Below are 25,622 nucleotides of genomic sequence, written 5' to 3' on the forward strand. Positions count from 1 at the left end.
GATGTAAATCACCTTGCGTATTTTTATTTAGATTTACAGCACGGTAACAGGTCCTTCTGGCCCAAGTAGACCCATATGACCAATTAACCTACCGACCCCTGTGTCTTTGGGAAATGGGAGCAAACCCACATGGGTCACAGGGTGAATATACAAACTCCTTACAAACGGTGGTGGGAACTGAACGCGGGTTGTTAACCGCTAGGCTGCCGGGCCGCCCAGTGTTGCGAACCAGCTTTCGAGGAAGGGAGACATTGACACTGAATTTCAGTATCTTGGTGGCAGAGTGCTTTAATGCTGCTGCCTCACAGTTCCAGGGACCCAAGTTTAATCTTGACGTCAGTTACTAACTGTAGAGTTTGTGTTTTCACCATGTAATTTCCAGCTGCTCTTGTTGGGCACGTTAGGTTCATTGGCTACTGCAAATTATCCCTTCAGTGACAAAATAAAGAGAATTTATTTGGTGTTTGAGAGAGAGAAACTCAGAATCAGGTTTATTTGAAATTTGTTAACCATGTAGCTGCCGTTTCAATGCTATACATCATATAGAAGAAGAAAAAATAATAAATAAGTAAATCAGTTACAGTATACGTACAATGAATAGATTAAAAATCGTGCAAAAACAGAAATAATATATATTTAAAAGTGAGGTAGTGTTCACGGGCTCAATGGCCATTTAGGAATCGAATGGCAGAGGGGAAGAAGCTGTTCCTGACTCACTGAGTGTGTGCCTTCAGGCTGCTGTACCTCCTACCTGATGGTAACAGTGAGAAACGAGCATGCCCTGGGTGCTGGGGGTCCTTAATAATGGACGCTGTCTTTCTGAGACACCGCTCCTTGAAGATGTCCTGGGTACTTTGTAGGCTAGTACCCACGATGGAGCCGACTAAATTTACGACCCTCTGCAGCATCTTTCGGTCCTGTGCAGTAGCCCCGTCCTCCATGCCAGACAGTGATGCAGCCGGTCAGATTCCTCTCCACGGTACATCTACAGAAGTTGTTGAGTGTGTCTGTTAACTTGTAGAGGTACAGGAGAATGGGACAGATGGCATTAATCTGTGAGTAGCTGGCATGGACCTGATGGCCCGAATGGCCTGAGTGAGTAAATGTTTGAAATTCAAGATCTCAGACTTATCTTAAAGCTACTGGCCACCCCCTTCTACAGCAATGGAGAGGGCAGCACCAAAGCTGATATAGCCAAGACACTGGCACTGTAAAAGAAGTCTGTCTAATTTCCTGTGTCAGCCCCACATGTTGGAGTTCTCACTGGACTCAAGTGGTTCTGATGGGCAGGGTCTATGTGTTGCCTGCCTAATATTAACCTCCTGACGTGGGCATTTTATTCTGAGCAGTGTGGATGGACCGTCTCTGGGTCCAGTGTGTTCAGCTACGAGTGAAGGGGAAGAGATTACCAGGAGGACAGAGACACCACGCCAAAGATACTCTCAAAACTTCCTCAGAGATGCAAATCCTCACTAATCCCTGGCCATGATTGACTGTCTAAGAGGAAGGAGAAATAAAAACAATGAATACTTTCTAATAAAATATTATTGAAAACTGAAATAAGACTTCTATACTTTTCTTCTGGGATACTGCCTGATCTGCTGAATATTTCTGTTTTTATTTCAGAGTTGGGTAGACTTGTGCCGTTCCAGGTTGATGTTGGAGGGGAATTCGTTTTTTGCTACATCTAATTCACTCTACACTCAATGGTCACTTTATTAGGTGCATCTATGTACCTGCCCCTTAATGCAAATATAAAATCAGCCAATCATGTGGCAGCAACTCAATGCATGAAAGCATGCAGACATGGGTCAAGAGGTTCAGTTGTTGTTCAGGCCAAACATCAGAATGGGAACTAAATGTGATTAGGTGACTTTGACCGTTGAGTGATTGTTGGTGCCGGACAGGGTGGGTTGAGTATTTCAGAAACTGCTGATCTCCTGGGATTTTCACGCACGGCTCTCTCCAGAGTTTACAGAGAATGGTGCGAAAAGAACAGCCAGTCAGCGGCAGTTCTGTGGGCGAAAATGCCTTGTGAATGAGAGAGGTCAGAGGAGAATAGCCAAACTGGTTCAAGGTGACAGGAAGGTGACAGTAACTCAAATAACCGCGCGTTACAACAGTGGTCTGCAGAAGAGCATCTCTGAACGCACAACTCCTCGAACCTTGAAGTGGATGGGCTACGGCAGCAGAAGACCACACCGGGTTCCACACCTGAACCCAATAAAGTGACCTCCAAGTGTATCTCAAACGGTACCTAGGTAGCAGCATTGGGCACTAGGACCCCGCAGACTCTAGGAGGAGGGGCCCTACGTCTCCTCCAGCACTTCCCAGTGTCTGTCACATGGACGCTCTGTTTGCGGCGGGTGGGGGATTTAAAATAATCTCGGGTCTGGCTGCTGTGAAGTAAGGGAGAAAACAATAGACTTGAGGATATTTACGAGAGACAAGCAAACACGTTATGAGCTTCAAGGCTCCTAAGAGCTACAAGGATAAAGAGGGGGCTAAAGGGGAAATAAGGAGCGAAAGTAAAATCAGTCTTCACTTTCTTCAAACCTCCCTGGAAGATCCCAGGAGATCGGTTAGTTGCAGACAGTTGGTTAATGGATACGGGAGCAGGCTTTTCCAACAAGTTTGACCGCCTCCCCTTCAGCTGGTTCTTGGTTCGCGGCGAGAGGTCCGGTCCTGCAGGCCCCTGACCCTCCGATGAGTTCTTGCGGAGACCCTGCAGCCGAGGAGGGGTGCAAACTGGAAGCGGTGATCCAGGTCTGTGAGCCCGGGCTTCGGCAACTACCGCGTATCCTCAGCCTTTTGATCGAAGTTGGCTTTAATATCACTTATGGTGCAGGCAAGGAGGGTGAATGAGATACTTTACATTATGTTGCGTTTTTTTAAATTAGCATTCGGAGCCCCAAGCTAAGTTGGGGGGGGGGGCAAATAAAATCAAAGGCTTCTTTTCCATTTTGTTCCGCTTGGTCCCTCCATTCCGCCTTGTTGCTGCAGGGTCGAACCCCCGTGCCTTCGAAACCCGGTAACGATGGATAGATAAGTCAATTTATTAAAGTCTGCAAAGAATCGTTCAGGGTTATAAAGATTCGAATCAAAAGTTTGTTTTTAAACTTCGCCTCACGCTGTAGATGTTCTTGTCAGTTGCACGGAAAGGATGACAGATTGGCCAGCAGTTAACCCTAGACAGAGGACGATGAGGTGTAAATCGGGTGTGGAGAAAGTGGCGGAAGGTGCACTGCTGTAGGATAGGGTGTAACCCGAGCACTGAAGCCATTCGGATGGGCTTGGTGGTCTTTTTCCAGTGCTGTAGCCATCGGGGTATCCTGTCCACCTGGCTCCACTGCGACTGTGAACCCTGCAGGAATCTCCAGAGGAAGTGACAGTCGGCAGGGCTTCCCAGTACAGTGTTGGGGTTGGGAACTCGATCATCCAGCCCACAGCACAGTCCAGATGTTGAGCAGCTGATCTCTGCCAAACAGCTCACAACACTTGCCACACTGGAGTCTTTATAGATCAGTAAGATACCAGGGATCAACTGTGACAATTTACACAATTGCAGGAGTGCAGTTTGATGTTTGGTTGGGGTGTCTCAGGCAACGTTCCTGCCTCTTGCAGGGTTCTTTAGAAGCTTGAGACCCTTGCAGCAGGGCTGGCTGGTTGTAACCAATGCATCCGGAGCATCACCTTTGACTTCTTACCCCGTGTCTTTGACAGACCTTGCAGACGACAGTGCAGAGCGCAGAGAATGGGAAGGGATTCGTATGTCGGGGAGATGCCGAGGATTCGCCACTGACGTGTCTCGCTGCCAAAATACGGGAGATCATCACCAGAAATTTCATGGAGGAGCAGGCATCAGGTAGGGGTAAGGAGAAGGAAGAGTCATCAGTGTAAACATTTGCCTCCCTGGCGCACCATCCAAAACAGAAGTGAGGTTCTTTCTGCAGCTATGAAGCTAGGGAGAAACCTGGAAAGGTGACCTTTAACCTTGCCGAATAAATCCTAGGCTTGATGAGCAAGTGGTGTGTTTGGGAGTGAGCTTTAACTTGCCAAATTAATGAACGCAGAGACAGCGCTTTAACTTGATAAGCAAAGAGTAACTCCGTAAAGTGATCTCTACCCTGTTGAATGAATAGGAACGTTGTGGAGTTACTCAAGGGCTGAGCCTGAGGGGAACAGTGAGGCTATTCTAAAGTAATGTTTACCTGTCTGAATAAACAGCAACTTCACGTAGTTACACAACCTGTAATCTTTCCCTGGCTCGGTATATTCATCATACACTGGAGAATAGATTATTGTATGGAATACACATTCTTTTGTTATCATCACCCCCAGGAGTTGGAGGAGCCAGCCGATGCAATCAGTCCTTGCGCTTCTCATTTGATTCCGTTAACTGCTGTTGTCTCCTTGCTCGTAGTTTCCTCCCCGGAGATGTCGTCCGTGCTGCCTCTTCAAGAAGAGAACAGCATCCTGCAGCAGGAGCTGTCCCGCGTTGAGGACCTGCTGGCTCAGAGCCGAGCCGAGCGGGACGAGCTGGCGATTAAATACAACGCCATCAGCGAGCGGGTAGGTGAACCAGCAGCGCCCGGGGGCTTGGAGCCACAGTATCTGAAAGTAGACGGTTTTGTCGGGGAAATGTATTTGGACAACTCTTGCTGATTAAGCAATGTTATTTCAAAATATTCAATACCACAAAAGCCCAGTCTTTGACCGGCAGGCCATCTAACTGTTTGATTCATGACGGTACAAAGCCCCGGTTTACGGTGCCATTAAGGTGATGGTGGGTGACCTTGGGGGACTGCAACCATTGTAGTGGTGTTCCACCCACAGCGCTGCTGTTCCGGTTGCCCCAGCGACAGAACAGAGATGGCCATTTATGGCAAAGTCAGGACATTGTGAGCCTTGGCCAGAAAAGTAGGGGCGATGATGTTCCCAAGACCTGCTACTCTTGTGGCAGGGGTCAGAAAGGTACTTGCAAAGAATTCTTGATGCACCGCTGTGTTGTAACTTTTGGCTCTATAGATCTGCACACACAAAACTGCTTTGGGGGGGGGGGTTGAGATTAGGTTCTTGGATGGGGTTCACATTTAATCAGCCTTCATGCTAAACACCACCTAGCTCCTTGGATGTTATAGGAATCTGACATACAAGCAAGTGGGTCACCCTCCTCATTCACCTATTGCTGATGGTATGGATATGCAGTCAGCAAGTCTGCCATTCATCATAAAATGCCACACTCTAGCTTGCCCAGTCATTATGCAGAATGTCCATTTGAGTTCTATGTCAGTAATGTTTGCTATCACCAAGCTTAGTGACATTAACATTTAATATTAGTGTGGGCACGTGGCCAAGTGGTTAAGGCATTGGACTAGCAACCTGAAGGTCGTGAGTTCGAGCCCCAGCCAAGGCAACGTGTTGTGTCCTTGAGCAAGACACTTAATCACACATTGCTCTGCGAGGACACCGGTGCCAAACCGTATGGGTCCTAATGCCCTTCCCTTGGACAACATCGGTGTCATGGAGAGGGGAGACTTGCAGCATGGGCAACTGTCGGTCTTCCATACAACCTTGCCCAGGCCTGTGCCCTGGAGAGTGAAGACTTTCCAGGCACAGATCCATGGTCTCACAAGTCTAACAGGTGTCTTTATTTTTAATATTAGTTGGTATCACTACTCAATGAAATAGTTCAAGAGGATTAACATTAGGTGAGGCTGAATACTACTCAGTAATGTTTGGCAAAATTGATACTTAGTCAGTAATCATGACACAGCAATACCACGAGATGCCATCAGCTCTGGAATCCTTTGAGACTTGGATGCTGTTGTTGGGTTAAAAGTATGGAATTTCCTGCATAACATCATTCTAGGAGCCCTATTAGCCTTAAGGCACATTGGAGGTGAGTTGCCTTTTCGTTGAGCTATCTTGGATGACAAGTGCAACATTGCTAATGACTCATGTCTGTGAGCAGATTAAGCAAAGCAGCCAAGACCTGGTAAAACCCAGCAACAGTGGAGCCTTCAGTTGCATCTTGCAATGGCGTTGCTCTGTAATGGTCAGTGACTGTCACGCTCAGTTCTTGCAATGGCGTTGCTCTGTAATGGTCAGTGACTGTCACGCTCAGTTCTTGCAATGGCGTTGCTCTGTAATGGTCAGTGACTGTCACGCTCAGTTCTGTGTGACATTAACACTGCACCCAGCAGAGGCAGCTCGGGGGACCGGTGATTTGCGGGGTGAACCAGTTTTCTGAGGCAGTAAGCACAGCCCAAACTTACGGTTTTCCGAGCGGCTCTTCCTTGTGCTTCAGAGACACGGACACAGAACACCTCTATCAAGCACTAGAACAACACCACCAAAGGCAGCATCACAGAACCCTCCCAAGTCTACACTCTGTGGCCACTTTATTAGGTACAGAAATGGAAACCAGTGTGGCTAATGCTGCTGAGGCCTATGCACTTCAAGGTTTAAAGTTCAGAGTAAATTTATTATTAAAGTTCATATGTGTCACCACATACAACCCTGAGATTCATTTTCTTGCGGACATACCCAATTAATCCATACGAGAATAATGACCATAATAGAATCAATGAACGACTGCACCAACTTAGGGGTAAAGCCAGTGTGCAAAGGATGAATAACTGTGCAAATACAAAAGGAAAGAAATAATAATTAAGCAATAAATATCGAGAATATGGTAAGAAGAGTCATTGAAAATGAGACCATAGATTGTGCAAACACTGCAATGATGGGGCAAGTGAAGATGTTGTTGTGGCAGCATTGAGCCAGATTTTCAATCTCCCTCCTGTGTGCTGATTTATCACCACCTCTGATTCAGTCTATGACAGTGGTGTTATCAGCAAACTTCGATATGGCATTGGAACTCTGCACACCTGTGCTGATGGAGATTGTGGAGGAGATGTTGTTGCCAATCCGAACTGACTGGGGTCTGCAAGTGAGGAAATCAAGGATCCAATTGCACAAGGAAGTATTGAGGCCAAGGTCTTGAAAGCTTATTGATTAGTTTTGATGGTAGCACTGAATGCCTAAGCTGTAATCAATAAAGAGCAACCCTGATGTATATACAGTTGAAGTCAGAAGTTTACATACATGTTAGCCAAATACAAAACTCAGTTTTTCACAATTCCTGACATTTAATCCTAGAAAACATTCCCTGTCTTAGGTCAGTTAGGATCACTACTTTATTTTAAGAAGGTGAAATGTCAGAATAATAGTAGAAAGAATGATTTATTTCAGCTTTTATTTCTTTCATCACTTTCCCAGTGGGACAGAAGTTTACATACACTTTGTTAGTATTTGGTAGCATTGCCTTTAAGTTGTCTTACTTGGGTCAAATGTTTTGGGTAGCCTTCCACAAGCTTCCCGCAGTAAGTTGCCGGAATTTTGTTCCATTCCTCCAGACAGAACTGGTGTAACTGAGTCAGGTTTGTAGGCCTCCTTGCTCACACACGCTTTTTCAGTTCTGCCCACAAATTCTCTATCGGTTTGAGGTCAGGGCCGTGTGATGGCCACTCCAATACCTTGACTTTGTTGTCCTTAAGCAATTTTGCCACAACTTTGGAGGTATGCTTGGGTCATTGTCCATTTGGAAGGCCCATTTGCAACCGAGCTTTAACTTCCTGGCTGATGTCTTGAGATGTTGCTTCAATATATCCACATAATTTTCCTTCCTCATGATGCCATCTATTTTGTGAAGTGCACCAGTCCCTCCTGCAGCAAAGCACCCCCACAACATGATGCTGCCACCCCCATGCTTCACGGTTGGGATGGTGTTCTTCGGCTTGCAAGCCTCACCCTTTTTCCTCCAAACATCACGATGGTCATTATGGCCAAACAGTTCAATTTTTGATTCATCAGACCAGAGGACATTTCTCCAGAAAGTAAGATCTTAGTCCCCATGTGCACTTGCAAACTGTAATCTGGCTTTTTTATGGTGATTTTGGAGCAGTGGCTTCTTCCTTGCTGAGCAGCCTTTCAGGTTATGTCGATATAGGACTCGTTTTACTGTGGATATAGATACTTGTCTACCTGTTTCCTCCAGCATCTTCACAAGGTCCTTTGTTGTTGTTCTGGGATTGATTTGCACTTTTCACGCCAAAGGATGTTCATCTCTAGGAGACAGAATGCATCTCCTTCCTGAGCAGTATGATGGCTGCGTGGTCCCATGGTGTTTATACTTGCGTACTATTGTTTGTACAGATGAACGTGGTACCTTCAGGTGTTTGGAAATTGCTCCCGAGGATGAACCAGACTTGACATCATTTTCTGACCTTAATCCCATAGAAAATTTGTGGGCAGAACTGAAAAAGCGTGTGCAAGCAAGGAGGCCTACAAACCTGACTCAGTTACACCAGTTCTGTCTGGAGGAATGGAACAAAATTCCAGCAACTTACTGTGAGAAGCTTGTGGAAGGCCATCCAAAATGTTTGAGCCAAGTTAAACAACTTAAAGGCAATGCTACCAAATACTAACAAAGTGTATGTAAACTTCTGACCCACTGGGAAAGTGATGAAAGAAATAAAAGCTGAAATAAATCATTCTCTCTGCTATTATTCTGACATTTCACATTCTTAAAAGAAAGTAGTGATCCTAACTGACCTAAGACAGGGAATTTTTTCTAGGATTAAATGTCAGGAATTGTGAAAAACTGAGTTTAAATGTATTTGGCTAAGGTGTATGTAAACTTCTGGCTTCAACTGTATCTTTGCTGTCAAGGTTTAACACATTGTGCATCAGTGATGTACTTTTGCACACCTCTGTTGTAACATATGATTATTTGAGTTACTGTCGTCTGTCAGCTTGAACTAGTTCATTCATTCTCCTCTGACCTCTTCTCATTATCAAGGCATTTTCATCCACAGAACGGCCGCTCACCGGATGTTTTGTTTTGTTTTTGGCACCTTTCTCTCTGAACTCTAGAGAATGTCGTGTATGAAAATCCGAGGAGATCAGAGGTTTCTGAGAGACTCAAATCACCCCGTCAGGCACCAACAATCATTCCATGGCCAGCCTCGTAGATCACAGTTCTTCCCCGTTCTGATGTACCCAAGACGGTGCTGGCAACATAAGGACAATATAAAGTGACGGAATTGACATTGAACCCATGGACACTACCTCACTAATTTTTTTGCTCTCTTTTTGCACTACATATTTAATTTATATATATTTCTTCTTGTAATTTATAGTTTAAAAATATTATGAATTGCATATACTGCTGCCACAAAACAACAAATTTCATGACATTTGAGAGAGATATTAAACCTGATTCTGATTCAGGTTCCAACCCAGAATTACAAGGTCCTAATGATGCTCAGTGGACCTTGACAGGTGGATCATGTATTTTTGTGCCCAATACCAGACTGCCGAAGAGTTACTCTAACCCATGGCATGAGATTACCAGGAAATCAGAGGAAGTGTTTCAAGGATGTTTTCAGAGCCTCCTTTAACACATGCAACATGCTTCCCGACTCGTGGGAATCGCTGGCCCACAAGCACTCAGAATGGAGAAAGGGCATTTAGGGTGCCATCAGTCTGTTCACTGGGTGCACTTGTCTGGCTAGAGACCATGGTGCCAGGAGTGCACGACGACCTAAACCACTGGCCAATTACCCTACCATCAGCCTCACTTCAAAGGCAGACTCCCACTGTAGACTCTTGACTGCCACATATCTTAGAACTACTCACCTCACCACAAGAATTTACCTTTAAAGTTCAAAGTAAATTATTATCAAATGTTACCATATACGACCACGAGATTCATTTTCTTGCAGGCATTCACATGGAAAATAAAGAAATACAATAGAATTTAATGAAAAACTATACATAAACAGACAAAAACTGACAAACAACCAATGTTCAGAAAAAAACTAAGTGCAAATAAAGTAATAATGCTGAGAACATGAGTTGTGAAATGTCCTTGAAACTGAGTCGATAGGTTGTACAATCAGTTCACAGTAGTCGCGATTGAAATTATTTATGTCAGTCCAGGAACGCAATGCTTGTAGGGTAATAACTGTTCCTGACCCATTGGCGTGGGACCTCTGTTACCTCCTGCCCGATGGTAGTAGTGAGAAGAGGACACGGCCTTGATGTAGGGGTCTTAAATGATGGATGGTGCTTTCTTATGGCCACACTCCATGTAAGTGTACTCATCCATGAGGAGGGCTTTGCAGGTGATGGAAAACCCTACAAAACATAACATTGGAGTTTCCAACTCCAATAACTAATCAAAAGAAAAAAAAACACAAGAGCTGAGAAAACATGCCTCACTAAAGAGAAACTAAATAGACACATTTTCCCAGCTCTTGTCTTTATTTTTCATTCTTACATGTCCCCCATAATGAATTATGTAAACAACAAAGAACACTTAATGGAACAGTATATTTACAATGTTACTTAAATACTACTGAAATATTAAACACACTACACTTATCCCTGCTTAGCAATAAACTCCAACTCAAAATAGAATGCATCTCAACTCAAGTCACCTGATATACACAGTGCACTATACAGACATCTGCAGCATAGTCAATTTTAAATTGTCCCATTGGCATTTTTATCAAGGATGGTATAAGGAACTGGGCAGGTTTTGTAAAACTTGGCTGTGGCATTTTTATTTAACACTATTTTACCTTTGCAATGTCTGAGTTTTCCAGTGACATCCTTGAACTATGCTGTGATATCATCCAGTACCTTTCAATTGACTCTGTTACAGAGGTTGTGGCAAGCAAATGGTGGATGGATTTCCAATCAAGTTGTAGTTGGCTCGGCCACTCATGGCCCCACAATGTTGGCCCTACCACATAGAAGTCCAATGGTGGTTGTTGTATTTCACTGTTACAAATATCATTCCTACAGGAGTTACCTTTTCTCCAGTATAAGTTCTTAATTGGGCCTCTGCCAGCTTCAGTTCAGTATCTTTAAAGTGCCTTTCAAACTCACTTTGTGGAATGACTGATAGAGCTGAGCCAGTGTCCAATTCCATTTTAATTAATTTGCCATTCACTTCTGCTTGTCTTCTGTTAGTTTTCACATTGTAAATCTCAAAGGCTACATAGTCCTGTGTCACTCTCCTCCATATCAAAATTTTCATCAACAGCATGCAGATTAGTGCTCTTTATGAAACTGCAACTTAACTTTTTATCTTTTTCTCTTCCCTGTGTAGTCCATTTATTTTTGCCTGCTCAACATGCTCTTTATCTGTGTCCTACTTTGTTGCATTTTCTGCAAGTTTAGCCTTTAAGCCTGCATTGTCTGTTGTATGTGAGCCCCTGCCACAATGGTAACACAGTTTGTTTGGCCAGACCGGCTCCTGTTGAGATGCTGCACTTTTGTTCACACTGGCCTTCATTCCTGCCTGCAACTCAATTACGTCTCTAGCTGTTGTTTCTGTTGATATAGTGATTTCAACTGCTCTTTGTGCTTCAATGAGGAACCATTTTTGAATGCTTTCTTGTAAGATTTCACAAACTAAATGATCTCTCAGTGCCTCATTAAGCCTATCACTGTGAATTTCTTCAATTCAGCCACATAAGCTGAAATGGACTTCCCTTCCCTTTGATTCTGCTTATGAAACCTAAAGCGTTCTTCAACCAACAATGGTTTTAGTTCTAGATGTTCCTGCATTACGTTCATGATATCAGCAAAACTCATTTCAGCTGGTTTGGTTGGAGCAGTTAAATTTTAAAGCAAATTGTATGCTTTTCCATCCATTACACTCAACAACACTGGTACACATTTCTTATTGGCTATTCCATTTGCTTTAAAATACTGCTCAATTCATTCAGTATACATCATCCAATCATCTGTTGTGCAATCAAACTTGTCTGTCTATCGATGTAGCCAGCCATTTCTGATTTTTTAAATTAGTTATTATTATTATTACCCAGTACTCATTGTTTATGAACCCATAGCCATATTTGTTGCTTGTTACTTTCATCTATTTACTGCCTTTGTTTAAAACTGGACTGTCCTTCTCTGCATCTGAAGAAACATGTGCTGAGCTTTTTTTCCCAACTTGAACATTTATCTTCCCTTCTGAATATTTATAACTCCAAAAACTATTGGAAGAAAAAAAACAGAGGAGCTGGAAAAACATGTCTATTTAGTTTTACTTTGCTGAGGCACTCACATATGACATGGTGTCATGACGTATGCAATTAACATATTTCTTACACATAAACCGTAATGAATTCAAAGTTCAAAGTACATTTATTATCAAGGTATGTATACATTATACAACCTTGCGATATGTCTCCTTGCAGGCGGCCTCAAAGCCAAAATAACATAATAAAAAAAATTCCAACAAACACCCGATGTGCAGAGAGAGAGAAAAACAAATCATGCAAGCAATATAAACAAGCAAACAGCATTCCTAACAAAAGTGAGTCCGTAGACACGAAGCCTGGAGCAGGCGCATAGCCTCAGCCTCAGTTCATCACACAGCGGAGCAAAACATCATGGAGCCCAGAGCAGGCCTACAGGCTCAGTGCAGCTAAGAGCAGAGCAAATGTCACAGAGCAGAGAGCAGAACCAGCCTGACACTCGCCTCTGGTACCAGCACCTTGCCTTTTCAGTCCACCTGGCCCAGCGTTTAAATTGTCTGAACACCTCGTCGTTCCTCGCTCTGAGACCTGGCCCTTCACGTCGATACGCTCTTGGCCTGGACCCTGCCGCCACACCTTGGCCCGTACCCAATCTTTCCAAATTGTCCGGGCGCTTAGATGATCAAGCCTTACTCTCAATTTCGGCGGGCAGGCCCCAAAACTCCTCCGCCCTGACTTTTCTCCGCTTCGCAAGCCCCAATTCCATCTTGAATATGCCTCTGCCTCACTCCAACCACCCCTCCTCAAACATGCCTCGACCCTCGATTAGACACCTTTGCTCCCCTCAATCATTCACCATAATTATTCACACAAAGAGTGTTATTAATAAAGTTACTTAGTTGTATTTCTTGCTTTGGGAACCACAAGCAAGTTGTCACTGATCTTCAGTAGCGCCATCTTTAACCGGAATAGTGTAATCAACGAAGAATGCTTAATCAAACTATATATTTACAATTACAATTACAGCGAATCCTGTGAGTGTGGCGAAAGGATGCAGAACATTGAACACGTTTTGCGCAACTGCCCACTCTCACCTGATTTAGCTGACACTGACCTGCTCAACATCAACTGAACAACACTAGAGTGGCTGGCTGTCTGGTGTGACAAGCTATGATGATGATACAATTACTCAAATATGACTGAAATATTGAATATGTTACAATGGACTGGGCTGTATCCACCACTTTCTGTAGACTATTCAATTGCTAGGCACTGGTGTTTACATACCAGGCCCCGATGCAACCAGTTAGGATGCTCTGCATCTATAGAAATTTGTCAGTTTTTGATGACATGCCAACTCTAAGCAAACTTCTGAGAAAGTAGAGGTGCTTTTGTGCCTTCTTTGTGATGACGTTTGATGTGACAACAACTTCTCACTCCACGTCAGCCAGATCAAGGAGATGATTATTGGCTTCAGGAGTAGGAGACCGGACATGCACGAGCCAGTCCTCATCAAGGAACTGGGGCGGAGAGGGTCAGCAACTTTAAATTCCTCAGTGTTATCATTTCAGAGGATCTGTCCTGGGCCCAGCATGTGAGTGCAATTGCGAAGAAAGCACGACAGCACTTCTACTTTCTTAGAGGTTTGCAAATATTCAGCATGTTATCTAAAACTTTGACAAGCTTCTGTAGGTATATAGTGGAGAGTATATTGACTGGTTGCATCACAGCCTGGTATGGAAACACCAATGCCTTTGTACAGAAAAGCCCACAAAAAGTAGTGGATATGGCCCAATTCATCACAGGTAAAGCCCTCCCCATCGTTGAGCACATATAAACAGAGCATTGCCACAGGAAAGCAGCATCCATCACCGGGGGCCCCCACCACCCAGGACATGCTCTCTTCTCGCTGCTGCCATCAGGAAGAAGGTACAGGAGCCTCAGGACTCACACCACCAGGTTCAGGAACAGTTACCACCCCTCAACCATCAGCTCTTGAACTGGAGGGGATAACTTCACTCGCCCCCATCACTGAACAGTTCCCGTAAACTATGGACCCACTTTCATTGACTTTTCATGTTCTCAACATTTATTGCTTATTTATTTATTTATTATTATTATTTCTTTTTATTTTCCTCTTTCTTTTATTCGCACAGTTTTTCATTTTGTTTGTACATTGGTTGTTGTCTGCCCTGTTGGACGTGGCCTTTCATCAATTCTATTGCGTTTCTTGTATTTACTGTGATTGCCTGCAAGAAAATGAATCTCAGGGTTGTCTATGGTGACATATATGTACTTTGATAATAAATTTACTTTGATCTTTGAGGATTTATTTGCTGATCCTCAGATATGTTAATGCCGAAGAATTTAAAACTACCGATCTACTCCATCTCTGCTCCCTCTAATGAGACTGCCAGCTTCTCCTCCTGTAGTCGATAACCAGCTCTGTGGTTCTGTTGAGTATTGAAGAAAGCAGCTTGGCCATGGAGAGTTCCAAAATGACACTCAAAGCCCCATGGTGTTTGGTTTTGGGGGGAGGGATAGAAACAGCAGCGGTTGGCCCTGTAACACAATACAGTGGTTTGGAATGTGTTGTCTGGTATCACAATTCATCGCTTGAGAGGTTGTTGTTGTGGCACCACTTGACCAGATTATCCGTCTCCCTCCCATATGCTGATTCGGCACCGCCTTTGATTCGGCCAACGACTGCGATGGCATCAGCAAACTTGAATACGGTGTTGGAGCCATACTTAGCTACACCATCATAAGTATAAAGTGAGCCGAGCGGGGGGGCCTAAGCTCACAGCCCCGCAGTGCATCTGTGCTGACGGTGAGTGTGGGGGAGATGTCCGAAGATCTCAGAAGACAAAGAGTTTGTGGATCTTGCTATGAATAAAATGGTTGAGGTATTTTGCTGCATTGCAATGGTGCCTTCATTTCAATGCAACCCGCACCACATGCTGGAGGAACTCAGCAGGTCAGGCAGCATCTGTGGAAAACAGTAAACAGTTGATGTTTTGGACTGAGACCCTCCTTCGGGGAAGGGGGTGAAGTAAAGAGCTGGGAAGTTGGTTTATGGAAGAGATAAAGGACCGGAAAAAAGGGGAATCTGATAGGAGAGGAGAGAAGACCATGGAAGAAAGGGGGAGAATCACCGGGGTGGGGGGGGGAGGGGATGGGTCGGTAAGGAGATAAGGTGAGAGAAACAGGAGACAGGAATGGTGAAGGTGGGGGGGGGGCAATTACCAGGAGTTCGAGAAATCGATGTTCATACCATCAGTTTGGAGGCTACCCCTCCTCCTCTTCCAGTTTCACCTATCACCTACCACCTTCTACTTCTTCCTCCCCCTCCCATCTTCTGACTCTGACTTCTCGCCTTCCTCTCCAATCCTGAAGAAGGAGCTCGGCCCAAAACATCGACTGTTTACTCTCTTCCATAGATGCTGCCTGGCCTGCTGAGTTCCTCCAGCATCCTGTGTGTGTTGCTTGGATTTCCAGCGTCTGCAGATTTTCTCGTTTGTCTTTTCAATGCACGTCTCATCGGTTGGAAAGTGCTTTAGGATGTCCTGATGTTGCAGGAGGCAACTGGTCCTTCCCCTATACATTAATGAGGTTCCAATCTCTGACGCACTGGCCTGGTTGCTGTTTGAATCTGCTCTCCACGGGTTCTATTTTAATGTTGCCCCAGTTATGTCTGAGAGGAATGATACCTGCTACCCAGGGGATGGCCCCAGATTTAGTACAAGCACATTGTAGCACTGGAAGTTCTGCGTAGTTTGCTGCCATGGATTTATCTGCCATCAGGAATGTGCTTAAGCATCAGAAGCAAGGGAAACGTTGGTGGCACCAACCCAGGGGCTAGGAGCTTGCCTGGGCATGCCTTTCCAATCGAGTAGGTCACTAACATGTCTGTACACGCCCTAGGCTGGCCCCAGGTTTAGAGCTGCCTTACTGGAAGTAATCAAGCGATGAATTGTGATACCAGACAACACATTCCAAACCACTGTATTGTGTTACAGGGCCAACCGCTGCTGTTTCTATCCCTCCCCCCAAAACCAAACACCATGGGACTTTGAGTGTCATTTTGGAACTCTCCATGGCCAAGCTGCTTTCTTCAATAGTCACTCTCCCCGCTTTCCCATCCCCTCCCCCCAGATTCTCCCACTCACCGGTAACCTACTAACCTACTCTACTAAACTGCAGAACTTTGGGATGTAGGAGGAAATTGGAGCACATGGAGGGGACACACATAGTCACAGGATAGATGGGCAAACCCCATACAGACAAGTCTACAGTTAGAAGGAGACATTGGATAATACTATAAGACTAAGGTGGAGAACTAGGCCATTTGTCCAGTCTCCTCCGCCATTCAATCCTGGTGGATTTATTCTCCCTCTCAACCCCATTCTCCTGTCTTCTCCCCATAACCTTTGACACCCTTAGTAATCAAGAACCTATCAACCTCTGCTTTAAATATAGCCAATGACTTGGCTCCCTTGTCTGTGGCAATTAATTCCACAGATTCACCTCTATCTGGTTAAACAAATTCCTCCTTGTCTCTGTTCTAAAGCAATGTCCTTCTGAGGCTGTGCCCTCTGGTCCTAGGCTCTCCATGTCCACTCTAATCAGGCCTTTAAATATTTGATAGGTTCAATGAGATCTGCTTTTATTCTTCTAAACTCTAGAGAGTATAGACCCAAGTCATCGAATGCTCCTCATACATTAAACCTTTCATTCCTGGGATCATTCTCATAGACCTCCTCTGGACCCTCTCCAATGCCAGCACATCCTTTCTTAGATAAGGGGCCCATAATTGCTCTCAGTAATCCAAACGTGGTCTGACCAATGCCTTGTGAAGCCTTCGCATTACATCTTTGCTTTTATATTCTGGTCCTTTTCAAACGAATGCATTTGCCTTCCTTACCACTGACTTAATCTGCAAGTTAACCTTCATGGAATCCTGCACAAGAACTCACAAGTCCCTTTGCACATCTGATTTCTCAGTTTTCTCCCTATTTAGAAAATAGTCTACACCTTTATTCCTCCTACCAAAGTGCATGACTATACACTTCCCTACACTATATTCTATCTGCCACTTCTTTTCCCATTTTCCTCAACACTACTTGCCCCTCCGTCTACCTTCATATCATTCACAAACTTGGCCATAAAGCCATCAATTCTGTCATCCAAATCGTAGACACACGATGTTAAAAGAAGCAGTCCCAATATTGACCCCTGCAGAACACCACTCGTCACTGGCAGCCAGCCAGAAAAGGCACCATTTATTCCCACTGTTAGTCTTCTGCCAATCTTCTATCCGTACTGGTATCTTTCCTGGTTTACCGTTTGCTCTTATCTTGTTAACCAGCGTCCTATGTGGCAGCATGTCAAAGGCCCTTTGAAAATCCAAGTAAAGAATATCCCCTGACCCTCCTTTGTCTATCCTGTCTGTTATGTCCTCAAAGAATTCCAACAGGTTTGTCAGGCAAGAATTCCCCTTAAGGAAACCATGCTGACTTTGACCTATTTTATCATTTGCCTTCAAGTATTCTTGAAAACTCATCATTAATAATAAACTCCAACATCTTCCCAACCACCGAAGTCAGGCTAACTGGCCTATCATTTCCTAGATTTTCCTCCTTTCTTAAAGACTGGAGTGACTTTTACAATATTCTTGTCTACCAGAACCATTCAAGAATCTAGTGATTCTTGAAAAATCATTACTAATGCCTCCACCATCTATCGCTTTCAGAACCCTGGGGTGTAGTCCATCTGGTCCAGGTGACTATCTACCTTCTGACATTTCAGCTTCCCAAGCACCTTCTCCTTAGTAATAGCAACTACACTCACTTCTGCCTCCTAACATTCCTGAATTTCTGGCATTCTGCTCATGAAGAACTCAATACTCATTGAGTTTGTCTGTCATTACTTTCTCCCCTATTACTACCTCTTTGAGGTGGGTTAAAAGGGATTTATTCTCACTGGAAGCCAACAGGGGCTTTTAAAATTATGACGGGCATGGATATGATAGAGTTTACCCCGGTGACGTTGGGGAGTCAGGACTGAATCCGTTTGCTATAGCTGTGAGGCAGCAGATTTAAGATATATGATATTGCTGAAACAGTTCATTGGCCTCTGCCGTAACCATACCTTGTGGCGGAGGTTCCCTTGCTCCAGTGCATAGAGAGAGGTAATCAGCCAGGATCTAGCCCCCATTTTACAGCGACCCCCCCCCCGAATAAAAGGAGCCTCCCTGCCTTCTTACACAGTTGAGTTGCAGTTCCCAAGGCCCTAACATTACTTTGTAGGAGTGCAGCATGCCTGTCAGGAATAATTATCCCATCTTTGTTCATGGTTGAGAATTAAGTATAAGGAATGGCCTCATGACTGGACCCTGTGACTGCCGTCTTGATCAGAGAAGGAAGAAAATGGAACTAAACGTTTTCTAAAAAACCTATAAAGGTAGCCATAGGGTTTCTGCTCAGAGAAGGCTCTAACAAAATCTATTTGGCCTACCACGTTAACAAGAGCAGAACAATTCTCTGCTTGGTTACCATAGCCGCAAATACTCAAGGAGGCCACCAATGTTCCAGTGAATAGTAGAGTTCTATTAATATGGAAATTTCTAAATTAAAGTAATCTTAACAAACTGAACCCACTGGGTAAGGGAAACAAAATAACAACAAGGCCTTTAGTACTTGCAGCTGGAGACAGTCACTTTGATGCTTCGGTGTTATCTGGAAAAGACAGGTCATAGGAAAGTGTAGGAAATTAACCATATTAAGGCTGGACTTGTCTAGTTGGCAGATTCTTAAATGAACATAAATAAAATAAGGATTAGGTTACACTATTCACGATCCCAAAGCAATTAAGTGCATCTCAAGTACTGTCGCCATTGTAAAGAAGGAGACCAAGCAGAGAGCAGCTGGCCAATCTCACAAATCACAATGTGACAAGAAGCCGACAAGCACCTGGAAATTTATTACCAGTTAGAAAAGATAGTGCACTAGGTAGCAGCATCTGTGTTTTCTTCTCTGTGTCTGAAATGCAATTTTACTGAAGTACTGGTAGGGAGCACATAGCTACTGCTACTGCATTGTGCATTAGAGCTGTTGATCTGTGAATTAATTTCTAACCTGCCTTAGTTATCTTGAATGACAGTCAATGATGAAGTGGAAGTACCCCAGGTTTCTTTAAAATAGTGCCAGGCTTCTTTTACATTTTTGTTTTCGTTTACGGGATGTGGGCATCGCCAGCTAAGACAGCATTTGTTGCCCATCCCTAGTTGCCCTTGAGAAGGTGGAGATGAGCTGCCTTCTTGAACCGCTGCAGTCCCAGAGGTGTAGTGACACCCACAGTGCTGTCAGGGAGGGAATTCCATGATTCTGACCCAGCAACAATATGTTTCCAAGTCAGGACGGTGAGTGAATTGGAGGGGGATTTCCAAGTGGTGGTGTTCCCAGGTATCTGCTGTTCTCGTCCTCCTAGATGGTAGTGGCCGTGGGTCTGGAAGGAGCTGCCCTAGGAACTTTGGTGTGTTGTTGCAGTGCATCTTGTAGACAGTACACACTGCTGCAACTGCTCGTCGATAGTGGAGGGATTGGAGGCTTGTGGAAGGGGAACCAATCAAGTGGGCTGCCTTGTACCGGATGGTGTCGAGCGTCTTGAATGTTGATGGAGCTGCACTCATCCCGGTGAGTGGTGAGTATTCCATTACACTCCTGACCTGAGCCTTGTAGATGGTGGACAGGCTTTGGGGAGTAAGGAGTGAGTTACAGGCCACAGAATTCCTAGCCTTTGACCTGCTCTGGTAGCTGCAGTCTTAAGTTTATTTTGGTTTACAATTAAAACGTACCTTCAGTGATGCTACGCCTCTGTGGTATTGCATTGCTCTATCAGCCTGGATCTTGTGTTCCATGGAATGGATCTTCAGCTCAGATCCTCAATTTGAGGAGAGTGCTACCCATCACAGACACCCCTGAGTCAATATTGTCCCTGATGGTTCGACGTTTCAATGATACAGAGCTGTGCGAGGTGATCTCTGCTGTGGTGTATTTGAGATGGTTCCCTCAGGCTGTGTGTGTGTCGAGGAGCGGGGTGGTGATGGGGTGATTGGTGGTAACCAGCCAGAATTCCTGCTTCTGATTGACATCCCATGTCCTTGCTGGAAGGCATGGTTTTAAAAAGTGTTAAGTGACGTGCCTCTGCTCCTGAAATGGTCAGGTGATCTAAAGAGGAAAGGTTGGATCCACTGGATCTTATGAGGGTGAGAGGAGACTTGATTAAAGCAAATGAGGAGTCTTGATTTGGAGAGGATGTTTTGTATTTTGAGGGAATCTCGAACTGTTAGTAAAGGGTGGCCCACGTCAGACAGATGTGCAGTAATTTGTCTTTGTCTCAGAAAATTGTGCATTCTTGGAACTTCCTTCTTCAAGATCCAAGATACGGTTGTTTAATGTCATTTCCAGTGCACAAGTGTAAAAGAGAACAAAATAATTGTTACTCCAAATCCGGTGCAGCACAAAATATACATAAAAAGTAAAGAACACAATTATGATAATAAATAAAACAATGCATATAAATTGATAAGATATCTTGTATACTTAGATTGATTGTATGTCCATAAAGTGATGCTAGGCAGAGGAATGTCTGTACGTAAAGTGACTGACAAGAAACGATAAAGTAGTGGAGGGGCGAGTTAGTGGGGGTGGGGTGTATGGAGGGGTGGGTTAGTGGGTGGAGGTGTAGATCAGCCTTACTGCTTGGGGGGAGTAACTGTTTTTGAGTCTGGTGGTCCTGGCGTGGATGCCACAAAGCCTCCTCCCTGCTGGGAGTGGGACAAACAGTCTATAAGCAGGATGGATGGGATCCTTCATGATGTTACTGGCCCTTTTCCTGCACTTTTCTATATATATGTTCTTGTTGGCAGGACAGCTGGTGTCAGTGATGCACTGGGCAGCTTTGACCACCCGTTGTGGAGTTTTGCAGTCCGCTGCAGTGCAGTTTCTGTACCACGCAGTGATGCTGCTCGTTAGGGTGCTCCCTACGTCTGTAGAATGACACGAGCATGGATTATGCAGAGACCAGCTCTCTCCAGCATCCACAGAAGGCGGAGGCTTTGGCGAGCATTCCTGACTGTGTCGGAGGTGTTCTGGGACCATGAGAGGTTGTGTGAGATGTGCACTCCGAGGAGTTTGAAACCGCCTGCAGTTTCCACTGCTGTGCCGCTGATGTGAAGGGGACGTGAGTGGTGCGGGTTCACTTCAAGTCGATAACCACCTCCTTAGCCTTGTCGACATTGAGGAAGAGGCTATTTGCCTGGCACCAGGCCTCGAGCTCTTCCATCTCCTCTCTGTTGGTGATGAGCCCCACCACTGTCATGTCATCGGTGAACTTGACGACGTGATTACCCGGGCATTTGGCCGTGCAGTCAGGTGTGAGCAGATTGTATGGCACTGGGCTCAGCACACAACCCTGGGGAACACCCATTTTGAGGATGATGGGGAGGGAGGGGCGGTTATACATCCTGACTATCTGAGGCCTGTTGGTCAGGAAACCCAACACCCAGTGCCCAGTGGCACAGTGGTGTATTTAGACAGAGGAGTAGGAGTTTGTTCACCAAGGTCTGTGGGACAGTAGTGTTGGATGCTGAACTGAAATCCAGATGCAGTATTCTGACACAAGTGTCTTTGTTTTCTCGGTGTGTCAGGGCCAGGAGCATGACAGATGCTATAAGCATATTGGTGAGTGTCCAGTGTGACAGGAATGGAGTTTTCGATTTGTGCCATTATCACTGTTCAAAGCACTTCATGATGATTCGAGTCAGTGTCACCGGGCAGTCGCCGTTTAGCTCTGAAGGTGCAGAGTTCTTTGGTACAGGGACGATGGTGGCTGATTTGAAGCATGTGGGGACAGCGGTCTGGAAGAGTGAAGTGTTGAAGATATCTGTGACGACATTAGTGAGCTCGTGTGTACACTCCCTGAGTACTCGGCCTGGGATGACGTCTGGCCCAGCTGCCTTACGGGGGGTGACTCTCTGCAGAATCCTTCTCACGTCTGCTGCTGTTACAGACAGTGGCTGCTCACTGGGGGGGGGGTAGATTTCGTGGCTGGCGTCGTGTTGCATGCCTCGAAATGTGTATAAAAATTTGTTAGAACATCAGGGAAGGAGGCGTCACTGGTACAGTCAACGGTGTTTCTCCTTGTGTAGTCAATAATATCCCTGATTCCCAGCCAACACACACCAGGGATCATTATCAGACAGGTGTTCCTGTCTTTTTTTATTCTGCGTAGGCAGTCTTTGCTGTCTTGATGCTTTAAACAAGGTTTCTTCTGGCTGCTTTGAGACCTGTCACTGGACTTGAAGGCAGCGTCCTGGGCTTTTAGTAGATGTCACAGCTCTGCATTTGTCCTGGGCTTCTGGTTGAGCTGTGAGATGACCATTCCTGATGTGCCAACGTCATCTGCACACTCACTGATGAGGCACGTTCCTCGAGGTCTTTGCCCCCTCTGTTTGTGCCGGGCTCCTTGAACATCAGCCACTTAGTCCATACACAAAGCAGTCCTGAAGCCCAGAGACTGCCTCGTTAGGCCACACAGTGATGGTCCTCTGGACTGGTTTCAGCAGCAGTCAGCATGCTGGAGTTAACACTATTGAGATGTGTCAGAGAGGTCAGGATGGGGGCACGGGATGGCTTTGTAACTACCTTGTCTGTTTGTATAAAGATGGTCCAGCCTGCTTGTTCTCCCAGTGGCCATGGTGATGTGTTGCCGGAATCTGGGTAAAATGCCCTGCAGGTTAACGTGACTGAAGTCTCCTGCAATGATGAAGAGACCGTCTGGATGTTTGTTTTGCAGAGAGCTGATGATACTGTAAAGCTCTTCCAGTGCGTCCTTGGTGTTTGCGCTCGGGAGGATGTAAACATCAGTGATGATCACAACAGTACTGGCATGTAATTATAAGATGTTCATTTACCCCAGAGCAGTGACTGCTAATTACAGATGAGTTTATGTACCAACTTTTGTTAATATAAACACTGATTCTACCTCCTCTGAACAGTTGAGTTGAAATATCCAGTCAGGCATGCTGTTTAACCACGTTTCAGTGAAAACCAGAATGTAGCAGTTTCTAATCTCTTTCTTTGCGTTCATTCTCGGTCTCAGTAAGTCCGTTTTATTATCTAGCGGACGTTGGCCGGGAAAAGCGATGTTATCGGCTGTCTAATCACATCAGTTCTCAGCCTGACTACTGCCCCAGCTCTCTCACCACGTTTGTGCTTCCTCTCGCACCGCCTGCGCCTGCCGCTTCCTCGGCTGTGCTGATGAGGCCAGGCCGCCATCACCGAGTCTGATGTTCAGAGAATCCCCAGTCCATTAAGCACCGCTTTTAACTCTGCTGCCGGTGGATTAAATGTAGTTTTGTCTAAGAGTTTGGTGGTGCCGTTTTCACAGGGTTTTGGACGACTGAAGTTCCTGAGTAGAAACTTTGCAACACTATCTAAGAATTTTAGAACGAGCACCATTATCGGGAGCCAGAGTAGCCGCTGTGTCTCTGCGTGCTGCCGTCTTGCGGCAATAGAATGGGCGATGGAAACAAGATATTTTGGATGTTTTTAAGGCAGAGGTAGTCAGCTCGTTGATAAGCAAAGGTTACTGCAGCTAGACTGGAATGCTGAGTTTAACATGTCAGCTATATCTTATGAAATGCCAGAGCAGACTTGAGTCCTGTTCCTAATGTTTATGTCTATGCATTAGATAAGGAGATTTCTGATGCCTGTTTGGTGACTGATTGGTCACTTTTGGCGACTGGTTGCTGGAATTGGGACTTGCCAATGACCTTCCCATTGCATGATGACAAATTAGATTAGATTAGATTATGAGGACACTCAGTCCTCGTTTATTGTCATTTAGAAATGCATGGATTAAAAAATGATACAATGTTGCTCCAGAGAGATATCACAGAAACACAGGACAAACCAAGACTAAACTGATAAATCCACATAATTATAACGTATAGTTACAACAGTGCAAAGCAATATCGTAATTTGATAAAGAGCAGACCATGGGCACGGTAAAAAAAGTCTCAAAGTCCCGATAGACTCATCATCTCATGCAGACGGCAGAAGGGAGAAACTCTCCCTGCTGTGAACCTCCAAGCGCCGCAAACTTGCCGATGCAGCACCATTGGAAGCACCCGACCGCAGCCGACTCTGAATCCGTCCGAAAACTTCGAGCCTCCGACCAGCCCTCTGACACCGAGCACCGAGCACCATCTCTGCCGAGCGCTTCGACCTCGCCCCGGCCGCCGAGCAACAAGCAAAGCCGAGGACTCGGGGCCTTCCCCTCCAGAGATTCTGGATCACACAGTAGCGGTGGCAGCGAAACAGGCATTTCAGAAGTTTCACCAGATGTTCCTCCGTGCTCTCACGTCTGTCTCCATCAAATCAGGATTGTGCACGGCACCCTACTTGACAGATAACAAATATCATTCACCAGACTGGCCAGTGCACACTGCGTCGCGCCACCATCTTCTCCTCTCCCTGCTAATGCTCAGTACTGATGGAAGAACTGCCACCCCAGCTCATCGCGTGGTCAGGATACAGGTCCTGGGCCCTGTTATTACTCAAACACTCATTCTTTGTGGCTTTTTCATGCCTCCCCCTGTGATATTTTCCGAGAGCTTTTGAACGACCATATCTCCCAAGGCTGATGGTTTAATGGTGCCTCCTGTGGCCAGCGTGGCACCCAAAGCAGATGAACGGCTGGTGTCACACAGAGATGGTTTGCTCATTGGCTTCGCTGTCCTGGACCAACCCATGGAAGGGTGGGCACATTTTATTCCCAGATCGCTGCCCTGGATGTGATGAGGATTTGACAGAATGTGTCCCTGTGCGAAGTTCAAAGTTCAAAACACCTTGAACTTCAGCACCTGCAGTATGTATTATGATTGGTACATAAATATGCAAATGATGGGAATCAGAAATACATGAAGTTTCCATTGGATCAATATCTGTGTACAACTAGTCAATTTCTATGTAAAAATCGCATTTTATTGTCCAGACTTCAGAAGTCTGGAGGCAGGCAGGCAGCCAGGCTGTTCCCCTCGGGCACAAGTACATTGTGACTGAGGGACGGACAACGGCACGAGTTTATTGTCATTTGCACGAGTGCGAGTACGTGCAATGAAAGACCTAATTTGCAGCAGCATCACGAGCACATCGCATTAGAGACACAGCGTTCATGAGAAAATTGTGAGTTAAACATAACATTTTCCAAATTATACCAGAAATAAAACAATTAGAAAAATCAAAGTCCGTTGCAGTGCAAAGTGGTTAGCGTGGTCAGAGGGCTTTGAATTAGTGGTTGTGTAAGTTGGTTTAAGAACCAAATGGTTGAAGGGAACGGGCTGCTTCTGAACTTGGTGGTACGGGATTTGAGGCTCCTGCAACTTCTGTCCAGTGGCAGAGCTGAGAAGACAGCAGGGCTCTGCTGATAGGGATCTCGGATGATAAATGCTGCCTTCTTGAGGTAGCACGTCATAATCATACTTTCAATGAG

At 45.2% G+C, this 25,622-nt stretch overlaps 1 protein-coding gene across 1 annotated transcript in view; it reads left to right on the forward strand.

The window, feature by feature from the left end:
* Positions 1–2,528: 2,528 nt before the first annotated feature.
* The window catches only part of LOC134337800 (rootletin-like), a 130,922-nt gene continuing 107,828 nt past the window's right edge, over positions 2,529–25,622 (forward strand). The window contains exons 1-3 of the mRNA XM_063033052.1: positions 2,529–2,766; positions 3,724–3,865; positions 4,424–4,572. Coding sequence (XP_062889122.1) covers positions 2,707–2,766; positions 3,724–3,865; positions 4,424–4,572 — 351 coding nt within the window. The 5' untranslated portion in view covers positions 2,529–2,706. The remainder of the gene's footprint in view (positions 2,767–3,723; positions 3,866–4,423; positions 4,573–25,622) is intronic.

The sequence above is a fragment of the Mobula hypostoma genome, chromosome 25, assembly GCF_963921235.1.
Source record: "Mobula hypostoma chromosome 25, sMobHyp1.1, whole genome shotgun sequence".
In the NCBI taxonomy this organism is placed as follows: Eukaryota; Metazoa; Chordata; class Chondrichthyes; order Myliobatiformes; family Myliobatidae; genus Mobula; species Mobula hypostoma.